The sequence below is a fragment of the Dermacentor albipictus genome, unplaced genomic scaffold (assembly GCF_038994185.2).
Source record: "Dermacentor albipictus isolate Rhodes 1998 colony unplaced genomic scaffold, USDA_Dalb.pri_finalv2 scaffold_22, whole genome shotgun sequence".
Taxonomy (NCBI): domain Eukaryota; kingdom Metazoa; phylum Arthropoda; class Arachnida; order Ixodida; family Ixodidae; genus Dermacentor; species Dermacentor albipictus.
Genome location: NW_027225576.1, coordinates 45010 through 62412, shown reverse-complemented (window position 1 = coordinate 62412; position 17403 = coordinate 45010). Strand labels below are relative to the sequence as shown.

General features: G+C 44.1%; 1 protein-coding gene across 1 annotated transcript in view; it reads right to left on the bottom strand.

Annotated features, from left to right (window-relative positions):
* The window catches only part of LOC139052412 (valine--tRNA ligase, mitochondrial-like), a gene marked incomplete at its 5' end in the record, with an annotated part of 290547 nt that overhangs the window by 229806 nt on the left and 43338 nt on the right, over window positions 1–17403 (bottom strand). Inside the window, one exon of the mRNA XM_070529506.1 lies at window positions 13060–13168. Coding sequence (XP_070385607.1) covers window positions 13060–13168 — 109 coding nt within the window. The remainder of the gene's footprint in view (window positions 1–13059; window positions 13169–17403) is intronic.

The window sequence follows — 17403 nt, the reverse complement described above, 5'->3', positions numbered from 1 at the left end:
CCTTTTCTGGCACCAGCAAATCTTCTCGATGGTAGTCACACTTCATATTCACAGCTATTGCCACCAAACCTATTGCGATTAGCATCTTCACCTATCTGTTTCACAAGGGACATGGCGTAGTACAGTTGAAAGCATATTGCACTGCATAGGCGATAACCTGTTGCAGGCGGCGCAAAGTAAGCACCAACCATGTTTCACTCAGATGGCATCATATCCCAGATAGCCTATGAGCTTGATTTTGTATCAGTTTTTTGCCACATTTTAAAACACATACGCAATAGGAAAACAAAGCACGTCTCGGGCTGCTTGGGCCCTACCAGCTTGATGTACATCGGAATCTCAAGCCACAATATTTCTTGCAGAGTGGGCACATCAAAACTTTCCACCAATATGCCCTGCGTGACGATGCTGTTGACTCAGGCCTAATCCAAAGAATAAAAACGTAAGCTTTGCAAAGTCGCAAGATCTACAATGCAGGTCTCGGACAGCTCAGGCCCCAACAGCTTGGCATGTGTTTGTGTCTAATGCTGCAACAATTTGTGCAACGCTTCGCATCATGTAGATGTCAACTACAGCTGAGTCTACCTAATTTTTTAGTAACTTAAGGTCGTGCGTTTTCCCATTTAGTAAACTTTTTCTCATGTTTTTTTTTTTCATAACGTATAAACACGGTTCTACTGTAACCTAAATGCATCTCCTACACATTGTACCTGCCTTTGTACTTGCCCTGCAAACATTGCTTCACCTTTCTTGCAGAGTTTGATTTATTATGCACATCTGGTCGTTAAGCACTGCTTTTTAAAGTTACGAGCAAGTGTCTCACAAACATCATAAGTCGAGCAGCAACAAGCACTGGCCTTTGCAGCCAGAGTACGCCAAGCTAAAGATTAACAGCTGCATTGCCGGCTGCTGCCATGATTGGCTGCTACGCTCAACGGCCGCCAATGCTCCCACCTTCCCTTATAGCCACCACCTTGCCGCCCTCCTCATTCTCGCACTAGCCCACGATTGCCCATGTGCAAGTGGCCTAGTGTGATCACGTGGCACTTGTACGTCACTGCAATGATTACTAGCACCCCCAAAAGACTCCAGGGTTTATTCCATGCAGCATGGTTTAAGCCAACAAACACATGAATAAGGATTTACTGCATGGAATAGTTTCAAAATGAGTATTGATAATGAAGTACTGTACAACACAAACAAAAGGGTTCTTATTTTTTACATGTCTGTTGAGAGGTTTAGAGCCTTTAGGGGTACTAGCGGCACTCCATGTGAGAGGAGGATGGAAGCAGGAAAAGAGGAATGGCGCTATGTTGCAACTTGTTTAGCTACGGACCTTAATTTCAGGGAAAACACAGACAAGCCTAACCGACAGGAAGCATGGTTCTTTGAAGTATGAGCATAGTTAAAGCAAGAGGTGACAACACAAAAGATTTCCAATGTCCCAATTCATTCCTGTGACATGCACTCTTATACAACCCTTTCTGACCAAATGCAACTGCTCAACATGCATGCATAAAACACATCTGGCCAATCAGCAATGCTTACTGCAATCTGCTACAGCAATGTGCAGCTGCATGGGTATCATTTCAGGCGCAGTTCGTTAGCCCAAATAATGATTCAAACAACCATCAATTGTTCTGTTTTAATAACATTACACATCAATGCCTTGAATTAAAACTTATGTTACTATTTTCTTATATTCCGAGTCTTCTCAGGTACCCCCCTCCCATCACATTAGCCACTATACTATATACTTACAAACATGGCAACCCCTTCTAAACCACTGTTTTAGCCATCTGAACACACAAATCCTTCAACCATCTCCCCCCTAGGGTCAGTTCAGCCATTGCAGTCTTTAGATGAAGCAAAAACTATGATGTGAATCACAAACAGAAAAAGAAAAAAAAAAGAAGGAAGGCTTAACTTGGCTGATGCATGGGGTATATAAATTCCATTTGAAGTGGACTTATCACTACCTTCTTAGCTGGCAAGTATAATTAACTTGTCTTATGATTTGGGGTCTGCAGACACCGCAGCAAAACCTCCTGATTCTGTCATTCAGCAGCCACCCAAAGTCAAAGTCATGACACACTAGGACAAAAACTGAGAAATATCCATCAACACAAAAGATTAACAGCACACTTGACTGGTTCCTACTGCACTACAACTTGGACTGCAACAATGCAAACCTAGAAAACTGCTACAGGCTAGACATTCATAACACTTTCCAGAGTAACGAAAAGCTAGAAATGGAAAAACGTTCATGTTGCTTCTGTTTTAAGCAAACATGGCAGACACCACGTGCAACACTTCTGCCAAAAAAAAGGGCACAGCAAATGCTGCACTGACAATTAAATTTGCTGCAGCCATGTGACCAAAACCATCAGATCTCAGTTATAGTCATGTATCAACTGAAGAAATACAGAAAGAAGACACACGAAGAATGGTACACGTGGAACCTCAATACCATGTACTTCCGTTAATTCGACTCCAGTTAATTAAATTTTTCAGTTAATTCGATCCCAACCATTAGTCCCAGCCGGCGCCTCTACATTTATATGGGACCAACTCATTATTCCGATCCTAAAATTGGCCTTCGCTGGATAATTTGAACTTGACCAGTCAGTATGCACATGCCTGACCCCTATTGTGACCCCAATAGTAACCCCTTTCATGCCAGCATCTGTCTTGGCGGGGCTTAGGGGACAGTGAATGCGTTCAGCACACGTCATCTCCCATAAAAAAACATCTATTTTCAGCCTACCTTAGCAAGATTTTCAAGTAATAACCATAGCTCAAGACATCCGATTTCGGCATTTACCCGATTCTACAAACCTCTCCTCACCTTTTTTTTTTCAAGAAAATTGGGCCAAAAGTTGCCTATGGGGTATAGTCTAATACAAAACGAAAACCACCTTTGGAAGCGTTTGTATGCTTTGTCGCACAACACAAGTGTAATGCGGCGAAGCTGACTTTAAAAAAAAAAAAAAAAACTCCCCGACTCTTTAATGCAACACATTTTTCATGAGAAAAAATTGGGTGCACATTAGTTTCTACTTTGTTTATGAGCTTTAATGTCATTTCACCATTAGTTTTCTACTTTGGACAAGTAACAAGTGGGTGCCCCTTTGATTTGGGGGTGTGTTGAAATAGGGCAAATGAATCAAAGGTGTGTTTGGGCATTTTTTCTGCACCTTGTTTAATTGAACCCGCCCGATTATTTGGCCATTTTCGCCAGTATCATAAGGGTCAAATTAATGGAAGTCTACTGAATAACAAACATGGATACTGTAACATTGTAGTGACAGAGAAGAACCAAACAGAAGCAAAAACTGGATCATGAAACTAACTCTTTATTGCATGCAGCTGATCCCGGGAAAGACAAGTGACACTCAAAGCACAACAATAGTGGTGAGAACAGTCCGGCAACTGTCAAGAATCTGATCTGCAGGTAAGACAAGTAGGCTATTTATACATGACTCAATAAACTTTGCAGCGTAATCACTAGTGCTTGCGCAAGTTCTAGAAGCTCAGTGACAACATAAACAACAGATAGAACCAACAACAACATTCGAGAAACTTCCAATACAGAAACGCGTGTCTTGTGCTGGGCGATAACTTTCAACATCTGTTAGTTGGTGAAAGAGAATGACCGGGAAAGATAAGTAAGCGTGGCAATTGAATGAATGATCAGATACAACAAAAGTTGATTTAAAATGTCTCTCGCCAATATCAGTGTGTAACGAATACATGCTTAAAACAAACATCAGATTTATTGACGGTATTCTCACGCAGATGCGACTTCCTTGTAATGAGTTTCAACTGTAAATAATAAATACAAAAATTAAATAAAACACAAATGCATAAAGAGCTATGTGAAGCAAACAACAAAATACCACATAGTAGAAGTGAGAAGGCCAGTTGCCATCTGGAATAGCAAGAGATGTGGTCCACTATGGATTCTCAGGGTGTCTACCAAGCTGACATTTCCAAATTCCCTGAGTTTTCCAGGTTTTCCCTGAGCACCTTTGCGAAATTCCCTGAATGAGTCAGATCTTTGTTTTATGTCAAGACAGGCTGACACCACGTTGCCCGATGCTGTCACTCTCTAGTAAGCATGCTGGAACAAAAAAAAAATGACTTAATCCAGTTTGAATAGTAAGGAGTAATATATATTTTATTTAAAAAGAAAACTGAAGGAAGGTGTTAGTAAAATGCACAGCGAAAGAAATGGTAAAGCCCATTCCAAATTGAGTCGAACATTTTCAAATACGAATGAAAAGGAGATGCATACATAAGTAAATATTTTTTTAATATCCGCTATTTCTATCAACTGATAGCAAGCTCATCTGTATGAGGTCCTGAACTTTGTCACAACTAAGGTTCTCTCTCAGCAGCTGGGAAGTCAACCTCAACTGTCCTGACATACTCTCAGCCCGTACACAACATCTCAGTGTTGGGTTTCACTGCGTAAACAATTTATTTTGGCTTGGATGAGGGACACCTGTGTCTCAGCATCAGCCATCACTTAGTTTTTTTAGCTCAAGCTCCTTCAAAAAGGTGGCAGCACCCTTCCTTTCTCGTTAATTCCTCAGTGCGTCTGTCCTTTCTGTTCTCATCCTCCTTCTACCACGCTTTCACCACATGGATCATCTGAAGCATCCTCTTGGTCAGTTGTACAGTCAACATTTGATTTCTTGGACTTCCGAGGGGCCGCAAAAAAAAAAATTGAAAAAAAAACGGGCAGTCTGAAAAAAATTAATGCATGTCTTTAACTGCCTTTAAGGGCTAAAATTACCACAGGCACGTCTCAAAAAGCTCTGAAGGCCGGCCAGTACGCTTTTTAGGCATATCAGGGCTTGTACTGTGACAGAAGACGACGTGCACGCATGTGTAATTAAGTAATGTATACTGTGTCCCGCGACAATTGCCCCCTTCCCACGCTTCTTATGCTTCACCGCCTAACACTAGTGTACCGAGGCGAAGCTAACTTTCGCAGACTGGCATTACGCAACGCGCTGTGCTCTGCGAGCTTCAAGGCCAATCGCTAGGATTACAAAGGCGGAGTCGGTGCCATTGGTGATAGCGGCGAATTCTTTCAATGAAAAACACGGCACCGCACGGCAAGAAGCTTAATAGCGAACATAGAAGCAGCTAGGCCTGACATTGCCGCGGTGGTGGTTATGGATTTGCGGATTTGCCTGCGAGAGTGCCGGTTCGAAGCGGCGAGATAATCAAAATAGCGGCGGTGGCGGCTTTGATTAATGCCATTTCAGACCTGCAGTCGGGGCAATATACATTGACTATATGGAGTACGTGGTGGTGCCGCAAAACCGTGCAAATTATCGGGCATGTCCGAAAAATCGGGCGTCTAGAAAATCGGTCGTTAACTGCTCTGGCAATACATCGTGCCGATGACACGGCGTCAATAATGATTCGTTGCGATTCCTCTGTTACTGGAGCCAGCATTAACACTACTTTCGTTCCCTTTCAATAAAGTTACAGCTAATTTTCCCTGATGGAAGCACAAATTCCCTGAGTTTTCCCTGAGTTTTTCCAGACTGTTCAAATTCCCTGAGAATTCCCGGTTTTCCCGGTTGGTAGACACCCTGATTGTGTGCCATTATGGTGGCTTGGAGGATTAGCTGACAGTGTCCAGTTGAGGCTGTGCCCATACTCCAGAGCTCATGTTCCGTGGGCTGAGAAGGCATACCTTAGTAGACCAGCTTTGTAAACGTGACAGTGCCTTCATCTTTGAGCCAAGTCATGCAAACACTGAAGCAAGTGACGCTGGACCAAAGCAACGGCTTCAGGCCAAGTTTTGTGGACATTAGAATCAACAATGACAGTTTCAGTGAACTTTTGCAAATGTTATTGAGCTTTCTTTTTCTTCTTTTATTTACTCAAGACTGATTGAAAGTTGCTTCAGGTAACATGTTTGGCTTCTTTTCATGTTAGTTGACTTGTGCCCATATTTCTCTGCTGTCTCTGCTCTTTCCTTATTTGTTGTTGGACATTTCGGCCCTATAATATTCTCATTGCAAATTAGTTCTAATGTGGAGTGCTACACCGTGAAATCATGATAGCCATGCTCCAAGCATGAAGCTAACACAGTGGAACCTCGATAATACGGCTTTCTCGGGACCATGCGAAAACATTGTGTAATCTGAGTGTTGTACAATCCAACCCACAATAATTATGTCTATAATACTTAGCTTCGCGCGTAAGTTGCTAGGAGCTCCAATTTAAGCTACAGGCTAATAAAGTAAATGTGTGATTTTTTTTTTACTCCATGGGATCACAAAAACGTGCAAAAAATCAGGCAGTCTGAAAAAAAAAAAGGAATATGCCTTTAACTGCCCTCAAGGGCTCAAATCGATTGCGATAGCAAATTAAGCAAGATGAGCGCAGCAGCAACCGCGAGCGAATTGACCGTCGCGGTGTCTCTCGCTTCAATGCGAACTATACATGGAAAGCACAGCACATACGAAGCTACCGGCACTGCGAGCACTTTGTCCACATCGCAGGTCGCTTTCAAGATACGGCGGCCGCACGCAGCAGCCGCCCCAGTAGAACCCCTTCTTTACTGCCTCCATGCCTCCCCACCACCACCAGGGCCTAGCGTGCGAATGAAGACAGCGTGTTTCCACCCCACCTTCCTCCCTCGCGCACGCGCGACTGTCGGCTGAGTCTCGCATGTCAGTTGTCAGCGCGTCTTGACATGGCAAAAGTATTTTATATACAGCCGATTTCGAAAAAATTTCAGCCATTGTAGCGTGGTTCGTTAAGGGGGGACGCGGGTCTTGAAACCATAGAGTTTCCTACAAAATATATTGTAGGAAACTCTATGCTTGAAACGGCAAAAAATCACAAAAAAGTCGATTTTCGGAAAAGTGCATTTTCGCTACGTTTATACATTCAATCCCTTCGCGCAATCTAGAAGCTAAATTTAATCGAAAAATAATAAAAAGTCGCGCTTAAAGGGGCCAGGGTGAACGCGAAATCAGCAAAATTTGGTAAAAAATGTTCAAACTTCGCGGCGTCACTGTTAGCGAACGCGGTGGCCGATGGCCGCCATCTTGCGCTTGTTTTGAAGCTGTTTTCTTTGAGCGCATTTTGCACCAGTTCAAAATGGCGTCGGTGAAGGGCATAGAGTTTCTCACTATAACACCTAGAGGGTAATCTGGCGCCACAGTCTATGGGAGTTTCTTAAGGGGGCACCGTGCCGTCATGAGAATGATGGTATATGTATAGTGCCTAGAATATACTGGCTAGTGTGCCGTCCGCGGCCTCTCGGGTGGTACCAAATGCAATGAATGCCGGCGGCTGCCACTAGGGGCGCTGCAGTGCATGTGGGTGCCGCGGCACCACCCGGTCTTCGTAGCCCGCCGTGTTTCCACAGCATCGGCAAGCGGGCTGCTGCGCTTTTTGTTTTTATTAAGCTGTAGCAGCAGCACAGTTCAAATGTGGGCAGCTGATTTATAAATCAGGGTTTGTTTCGATTCCAACAGGCTTCTCTAGCGCTTGTCGCTTGCGTGAAAAGCGTGTGCTAGCTCAGCTGGGCTTCGAGCGGGGAACCTGATGTGTTTCTATGCTGGCGAAGAGAAAACGTAATTTCTAAGGCAAATGCCTTGATCTCCATGTTCCAAGGCCGTGTTGCGAGGTACAGAACATATCACACGATCCAAGCAAGGCCAGAAACGAACCAAAGCATGTCCAGCCGTGTATAGGAGATGCTAAATGATTAGCAAATTTAATTATTCATTATAGTGATTGGATTAAGGGGATAAGGCTGAATTAGAGGGATTAAGGTGTATTAATTAAGGATTAGAGTGAATTAGAGTAGGCTTTACAAGGCTTTCGCCTTCGTACGTGTATATCTTTGGCGATAGCTAAGGACACTTGTTTTTTTATTCTAGCGATGATGGCAGCGTAATTTTGTAAGGGTACGTTTGAGGTTACATTTTTCATTCTAATAAAGTAAAGGAATTCTAAGGTTACGTTACTGTTCTATTGATGTTATAGTAATGCATAACCATTCAAAACCACTGTAACCAATCATCGTTTGAAATGACTTGAATTTCTGTGTTCTTTCTTTTTATTTTCTTTGCTGCTATTTCTGCCTACTATCTTATTGTTGTCCTCATAGGTTTGAATGTTTTTGATAGTTTGTAAAACATGTACCCATCTCCTCATAATTCCCATTGGGCCCCGAGGATAGGATAATAAACACAAAAAGATGCCTGTAAAACGAACTGCACGTGGTGTTCCGTGTACTATACATTTTTTTTATACCTGGTAAATACGTGCAGATTTCTTTTTATGTCTGATATACGTGAACAAAAATAGGAAACAGATATTTCATTTAAGCGTAACAAAGATTTTATTCATGCGTAACAACAGTCAATCGCAGGCATATAAGACAGCCCTAGATGAAATAATGTACACATACATGAATAGATAGCGCAGTGACGCAGTTTCAGGAGCTTCTGCCGTTGCCTTTGCGCTTCCCTCTCTTTGTTGATGCCTTTTACCAAAAAAAAAAGAAAACGAAACCTCAAGAAAACAAAGAACTTTGCAACTGCTGTCAAAAGCTGGTTTTTCATGCTCTGGGCACCCTGGTTGAGGAAAGGCCAGCTGTCTGCGGCTGACCTGAAAAATCAACTATACTCGCAACATGTAACTTGTTTTTGCTGAAGAACACAGAAAAAGCACCTTTCCCGGCCTTCACAGCGGTTGACGTCTGGCTAAGATAGACAAGCAAGGCCTCCATTGTCAAAATGGGAAGTGCAATAATGAAGCAGCGTCTGTACTAGCTTCAGCTTTACTTACGCAAAGGAAGCCTGCACAATGTGGTCAAGAATTTTGGGCAGTAATCTATCGTGCAACATAACCTGCAGTATAGTAGATCAAAGCACTACTGCTCGTTTTTTTCTTTTTCTTTTTCCCTGGTACTCAGGAAAAGTAAACTGAATGCTTAGCAAACTCAGGAAATATCGTGGGTATAGCTTAGGGTTTCAGGCATGGTCACGATGGAAGAATACTTCCACCGTGGGCGTGTTTTATCGCGGGGAATCTCGTGGACAACGTCATTCGTGGTGATAGAGAACGCGCGCTCGACTAAGCTGTTTTCGAACTGTTTTTCACATACCGCAGCAGTTGGTGCCGGCCTTCTGTTCGTTCTCCTGATCATTCTTGCCCATTCTGCTGCCGCTTCGTATCAGATGGTAGAGTGAACATGGATACATGCCCTTTGTTCGAGCGGTAACCGCTTCCACACAACGGCACAAAACAGGTCCTCTCCTTGCACTGTCTCAGCTTCGGCATTTTTTCACCGCCGCCGCATAGTTCTCGCAATGACAGGCACACGAACATAACGGCCACGCACTCACTCTTTGACAACACCAAGCACAAACACGCAACGCTGTAATAACACTGAAAACGCAAACACAGAAACCGACGCAACAACTGCGAAACTGATATGCGAAGCAGACGACACGCGCAGTCTGCACCCACCCGTGTGGCAGCGACCTCTGCCGGCCATCGTGGGCATTCATTGCAGGCGGCGCCACGCTCGTCCATTGAAAAGAGCTGGTGCACGGTACACTAGCCTAGTATATGTGTCTGCGAGGCTCGTGTTGGCTGGTGTTGTAAGAGGCTTCGTCTAAAACGTGGATATGGCTATGCAAATAACGCGTTCTCAAAGTAAAATCTTCATAAAATGTTTCCATTCACGCATATTACATCTTTACTCACCCACAATGCATGACCAAGCGAAGAAAAGCAAAGAACAGACGACCAATTGTTTCAAAGCGAGCGCGCACCTTGTCTTCTGTCCTCCAACTTTAGCGGCCCGCTGATACTTTTTACGCAACATGCTTAGGGTACACGCAATAAGAAGTTCTCATAGTTAAACAAAACATGTTTTCGCGTAATCATAAAGCTAAAACAGCTTTTTACGTGCTGTTTTAGTAGAAAATGAATCATTGTGACAGACGAAACGGTACTTGCCAAGCGCGTCTTCAAGGTGTCCTGTCGCAACGAGAACGATGCCAATCCGAAGTCACAATATAGCGGCATTCCCAAGCATACCACAGCGCAGCAGCGCCAGATTTCCCTCTAGGTAATGTAGTGAGAAACTCTATGGTGAAGGGAAACCGACCATTGTTGATAACCGACGTTGGTTGATAAGGTTTCATCATTTCTTCTGTTTTGCTTTGACTCTCGTGGAATCAAATCTGGACAATCATGTTGCGTTTTTGGGTGAACGACCAGTTATGTACCGTAAACATGAGTTGATGAAGCATTTTCATCGGTTTTCATTGCGGCCTCAGAAGGCCTGGATATGCTGCGCAGTCTTTGGGCAAATGCACATACATTTCCACACTACTTTGGTTTTGACTAGTTGTTCTAGCATAAATAGTGAAGCCCTTTATTCATAGGCGCTTCATGTTCCCTGTAAATTGTGTTCCTTCACTTCTTCGGGTTGTGACGACTCTGAAAATTTGGTATGGAAGATGAAATGTAGATTTGTAGTCGTCATTAGGCCGTCCTCTCAGTGGCACAGTTTTTCTTTTTTCTTTAGGGTACATTTTCCTTCCTTGTGCTTCCCAGTGCTGGCTGTGTCTGGCACACAACTCTTTGATGGTGAACGCCAATGCAGTGGTGCGTCCACAATCGCCGTCAATGCTGGCATTACACATGCACCGGCTGCTGCCACTGATTCTCGCTGCACTTTAAATTGACCAAGACTGAAGGTTGGGGAACGTTTTAAGACATTAAGATTGGCAAAGTATCGCAAGAAAGGAAATGGACAAAGAACGAGAATGTACAGACACAAGTACAATCAGCAAAGCAGCACAAAAAAAAGAAAGAAAGAAATGTCACTTTTTTGTCACTGTTTGTTGTGCTGGTTCGTCATTCTACATGCATAAAATACACAACAATGTTCGGCGTGAACAGCAAAGTAACATCTCCAATAGAACTGTTGAAGTTCCACGCCTTTGTTATATAAACTAACACTCAGCAGTTTATTCGACAATATATCAACCTCGCCTGACAAAATTTCGGCGAACTTTGGACTAAGTTCTACGCCTTAGCTTGCCGCAGTGAGCTCTGTTTGTGGGGTGCATTTACATCAGAATTTGCCCTCATTTCTTGCTTTATATACTAGCTGATGTCATGAAAGTGCCTTGCCTCATACAAACAGCGACCTTTCTCAAGAGCAGACGCACGAAAATGCATTTTTAGGCTCGTCAGGCTTTGAGAGCCACAGTGTGATATCACTGAACACGCCCATATGCACCTTTGCCCTGCCGTCTGGTCCCCCTTTTGCCCCTCCTCCTTCAACTGCCATCCATGCAAATGCAGCTATGACACTTTATCGCCCGCTGTGTTAACCCAAAGCTATAGTATTGTGACAGGTTGCTAGAAGCAACAAAAAATGTTTAATTGAAGACCAATGTGCATCTACAAATGGCCACCAATCATAGACAAACATCGGTCGTTCTTTTCCCATTCCTGATGCTATTCACTTAACAGCATCAGGAAGATGGCGTGTCGCAAAGATGGCAGCCATGAGCAACTTTGTTGCCATCCCATGCACTCACTTTCGGTTGCGAGACAGTTTGCTGGCTTTCCAAGTGTCGCGCAGCTGCTGCGAATAGATCGGCGACGATTCGGCACCCAACTGTAATGTTAGTCGGCGACGACCAATGACGCCAATTAGGCCTAACGGCGTTGGCAGTGTGGCCGTGCCACAAGTCACAGCAAAATGGTTGTCGCCGGGGAACATATTTTGTGACAATCACTTTCGACAACAGCGTCACCTTGGCGATAGTATTGCCGTCGGGCCCACGCTGATTGGCTGGTTGAGCAAAATCGGATGACGCAGGGCTCAACCAGCCAATGAGCTCCTCCGATTTTGCTAAAATAATAAATCAGTGTGTGCGTGCCTATGGCAAAGGCATGGCCAAGGCGATAGTATCTGGAAAAGTTATCGTCACAGAATACATCCCCTGTAAGTTTATACGGGTGGCTCATCATGTGATTGGTCCCAAGGTCACGCATATGGGTCAGAGTGACAGCTGTTAAAGCGGCGTAAAGATTTTCGCCGCATATCCAACACGACCTGCTAATCAGCTCGATCTTCGCACATGCTTTCGCACTTTACAAAATGTTCGCCGCTTTTACTGCCATTCCTTCTGTCCTCTACCGTTCCTTCTGTTCATTTTGATTGGTCCTGTCAACCCAGATGAACCTTGTACCGACAGAGGCAGCGGTGTTCTGTGAATCGCGGTGCTCAAATACCGTGTATGTGAGCTCTGCATCAGGCCCACATCGGGGAGCGCTCGCAGTGACAAAGCCCGCTACCGCATCAGATAAGGCGGCTCATCCACCACACGCTCATCGCTCCTTTTGCGCCGAAAACAAACTGAAACGCTCACTTGGACAGCACCACGCATGAGGGGCTCTGCGGCACACACGACATGTGACACTGGGCAGCTCTCTACCTCAAATATATCAAATATTCAAAAAATTGAACAGTAGATATTTGATCCACAAATCAAATTATTTGAATGTTCATGATTCGATTCGATTTGGTGATATTCGATACTCACATAGCCCTACTTTTAATGCATTGTCTCTATGGGGTAGTTCACTGGGACTGCATTAATCCGTCTTAAAACCTGGGACGTCACAAAATTGGGGGACATATAACCAGTGTTCCACGCAGCACTTCCTAGTGCTCCGAGCTGAAGAAAGGCACATAGAATGAACCAGGTGTGCCAAGTGCTTTACTTCAACCAGCCTAATGCAAAGCATGTGGCAAGAGCACTCGGAAGCATTCGAATGTGACTTCTTGAATGTACAATAAGTCAAACTTTATGCAGAAAGATCATTACTTCTTACATTTAATTAGGTACACCACACCAAACAACCTACTACTACAGTGCAAGTATGTACACATCACATCACCACTGTGCAGCCCAGAACATTAAAAAGCAAGATTTACAAGAACAGGAAAGAGGGGGAGGGTGAAGAGAAATATCCCACCAGTGTTGTCAATAGGAAAGGCAACTGTTTCGAGGAAGCCAACTTCAACTCCAGTGTTTGATCCAGGCACCTTTAGAATCTCACCAGGTGATATGGTGACATGCTTGACCTAAACGAGCAAAAATAATTCCGCATCAAATCGGCTCTTTCAACTGACAATTTAGATTAAATCAACAAACTTTAAGATCATTGCAGAGAGATGATTTGAAGAAAGGTGGAGAGGTCAGCCTGAGATAGAGCACACTAGCCTGCTACGATGAACAGGGGGAAGGGATGTAAAGGCACGATGAGGGATAATGATGACAGAGAAAAGGGAAGCATAAAAGTAGTGCATGCCAGTTCACCAGTATTGCAATGATCATCCAAAAAAGTTCAAAAATAGTATTGTCTAATAAAATCACCCAAAGAGCCACAAAAGCAGGTTCCAGATCTTGGCTGGGACTAGTGACTCAGGTGAATATGAAAGGGCATCACGAGGAGGCTGCAACCTGGCCTTTTAGTGTATGAACAGCACAGGTACCACGAAAGGGCTGTAAGTTTTACAGTCTGTTATGTGCTACGATGAGCAACACCTAGATGGGAAAGCCAATGGCTATTGACATGTTTCAACTATTCAACACCAAGTGCTCATGGTGTTACCCTCACCAACATCAGTTCTGCATCAAAAGCAACCAGCCATGAGATTAAAAAAAAAAACATTTCTTATTGCTGCAAAATGTTCATGAAGGGCCCTTGAACCAAGCCGTGAGCCTTGTGAATAAACACACTCCATAGGGGAAGCACAGAGCTGTGAACATGTCAGTCAAGTTTTTGCAGTTATACATGGTATGTGGAGCACATAAGTGCAGTGTAAAGTTGATTATTTTCTTCAAACATCTTCCCCCCTGGCCTGCTTTGAAGCTGCTGTCTGGCTGCCGCCTCGAGCAGTATTTTCATAATCACTTATGGGGACACTTTCGCTTTTGAATGACGTGGCATTCAGCGTGATGCCTATGAGTGCTCGACATGATGCGGGCTGGCCCAGCCAATTAACATGCTCTGAAAGTAACATATTTCCAAAAATGGTTGATCGAGACACAGCCTCTGTTGTCAGCTCGCAGCAACTTATTGACACTGGCCAATTTTTGAGATGCTAACAGTATGAAACTGCAGCGAATATCTTTGTGAAATGTGTTTCATCTTACCACAACTGGTTAAAAGCAGTAGAACCTTCTTACTAACTACCTAATTAGGACATACTAACAGCTAAGAAACAGTTACAATGAATCCTCGACCCAGTCTCCTAGAGTGGCAGACCACTGAAGCCATAATTGCTTGTTGTATTTCTAATAATAATTAATATTTGGGGTTTTACGTGCCAAAACCACTTTCTGATTATGAGGCACGCCGTAGTGGAGGACTCCAGAAATTTTGACCACCTGGGGTTCTTTAACGTGCACCTAAATCTAAGCACACGGGTGTTTTCGCATTTCACCCCCATCGAAATGCGGCCGCCGTGGCCGGGATTCGATCCCGCGACCTCGTGCTCAGCTGCCCAACACCATAGCCACTGAGCAACCACGGCGGGTGTGGTATTGCTAATGGTTAGTGTGTACCAAGAACACGCTTTCCCACAACTTTCGCATTTCGCATGCGAAATGCAAAGGTTGTGGGATCATTTTCTAACTGCGGCAAGTTGTTTTTTTCATCCACCTTCATTTCTATTAATTTATCATTTTTTATTTCATTTTTTTTTTAAGCACAAGTAATTTCCCCTATGTTGTCCTTGGTGTCAGTGTTTGTTGGCTTCTTATGATATGACTAATAAAAATTGGGCCCCTCGGCTAACCCCCTTTCTTCTCGTTTATTACATAACGAGCGTCTCGAATCCGCCAACATTGATGCCTTCAGGTAGCACGTGTGGGTTTACTGACCGGTTACCTTCACCCGAAAAGATCACATACTCGTGACGCCTGCCGCAGAAAGGATGTTCCACATCCGCCTCCAAGGCCAGCGAGTGGGGGCGCTGGCTAACACTCCAAGGGTTCTACTACGAAACATAAATACCCAAGAAAGTGGTTGGAGAAACGGCACCGCGGTAGCTCAATTGGTAGAGCATCGCACGCGCAATGCGAAGGTTGTGGGATCGTTCCCCACCTGCAGCAAGTTGTTTTGTCATCCACTTTCATTTCCATTAATTTATCGTTGCTTTTATTTCATTTTTTAAGCACAAGTAACTTCCATTATGTTGTCCTTGGTGTCAGTGCTTGTTGGCTTCTTATGATATGACTAATAAAAATCGGGCCCCTCAGTTAAACCCCTTTCTTCTCGTTTATGAACACATTTTGTCGCACAAAATTTTGGAAAGAGCAAAGACTGCCTTATCAATGATTCTAGCTGCACGTGAATACTGTGATGCCTATCTGGACAAGCTTTGGAAATGTATGAAGGTGCAGTGCTTGGCAGCCACAGCATAGAACACCACCACTAAAGCTTCAATGGCCATTAACCAAACCACAATAAGCAACTTCACTCAACCACTTTGGTTCAAATGAACTTGCCATTTCTTTTTTCTTGTCTTGTTGTTAGTATTCTTGTTTTCGATCTGTATTGTTTATAAATCGTAATTATGTGCTCACCTGAAATCTCCCCCTATGTAATGCCCACTAGGGTGTTTAGGGTATTGAAATAAATAAATAAATAAACATGCACGGTGCAAACATCACAAAGCTATTGCAGCTCAGAGATGCATTATTAAGAAGGGTGACACTTCTTCGGAGAGCAGAGAATGGAAAGATGCGATATCTGCAACCCTGGAACGTGCAGCAGATGTTTAGCCATGCGATTTAAAAATGAGGAAGATCACGTTTGAAGGCCGCTCTGGACGAGTTGGTTTTTACTAAAAAGCTTAGTGTTAGTGCAAGAGAACGTGGACTGTGAACACAAACAACCCGAAATGGCGACTTTCAACTTGTGTGATTAGGTCATGTGCAGCAAATGTAGCCCTTGGGCACAGAGAAAATCGCAGATGCAAACAGACAAAGAACGCTGAGGCTGTGTGCAATAAAGCGGGGAATAACATCACCGCGCGGTTCAATTCACTCTCCACATTTGCAGGCACCAGCGACATGCCCTTTAAAAAGCTTTAGCTTTGTAAAACAAAATTAGGCACATATGTAGGCGCCTTCGCGAACTTCAACATGCACTAAATACATTAAATTATTGGGTATTACATGTCAAAACCACGATCTGATTATGAGGCACGCCGCAGTGGCGGATTCCGAAAGTTTTGACCACCTGGTGTTCTTCAACGTGCACCTAAATCTAAGTACATGGGTTTTTCCACATTTGGCACACATCAAAATGCGGCCACCATGGCCGGAATTCGATCCCGCGACCTCATGCTTAGCAGCCCGACACTAAGCCACTATGTAACCGCGGCGGGTGCACTAAATATTTTCCATCACTCCTTTTGTTATACAGGTTCACAAGACAAGAGGAAACACTTTATTACATACAGAAATCCACATGCACCCATCAGATCGAGCTTAGCAGTAGGCTCTACTTACTCTCCTTAGCTTCAAATGTTTCCGGCGCTCCCTTTGAAGAGCCTTGTTGAGAAAGCGTAGCCTAGTTAACACCACAAAATGGATAATTTTTCCAGTGACCTCTTTGCGATGGAGCTAGCATCCCACTTGGCGGAGTGTTAAAGTGCTCAAGAAGTGCATAAAATCATGCACAATGAAAGCATGAAGCTTCTCTGTTGAAAAAAATCATGTGAATGCATCCTCTAGCACTTTAATGAGCGTGGCTAACTCATCTTCAGGGTACAACAGGCCGTTTGCAAACGACGCACTCTGTTGTCGACTCCTTGTCAACATGTTTGATGTTTCATGACCACAATTCACGCCGAGCTGCATCTTTAGGCGGTCTGAAAAGGGAGGCCTTGACTTTGCATGTTCTGTACCTGCTTCTGTAACCGGGTACAAAACATGCTTGTGCTTTCGACGCCATGAGTGCACGCCACATTACCTAACATAACACACGAAATGCACCATATCACGCACTACGCACCTCAAAATAATCACAGTGGCACATGTTCGACATGATCAACATGCAAACAACTGCAGTGTACATGCCTGCACTTACCCGGCAGACCTCGCTGGCGCTACACTGGCAAAGGCTGCGCTACGGCTTGTCCTTGTACACCAGCGCGCTTCAGCGCCCCTAGTGGCGCCGGGAAATTTCATCACTCATCGCACCTCTCCCTTGCCCGTTGCAGATCCCGCGCCACTATCTTGCGCCACACTGCCCCCTTCTAGCCACCATAGCCTAGCTGTCGTAGCTTGCTCCATATGCTGTAGT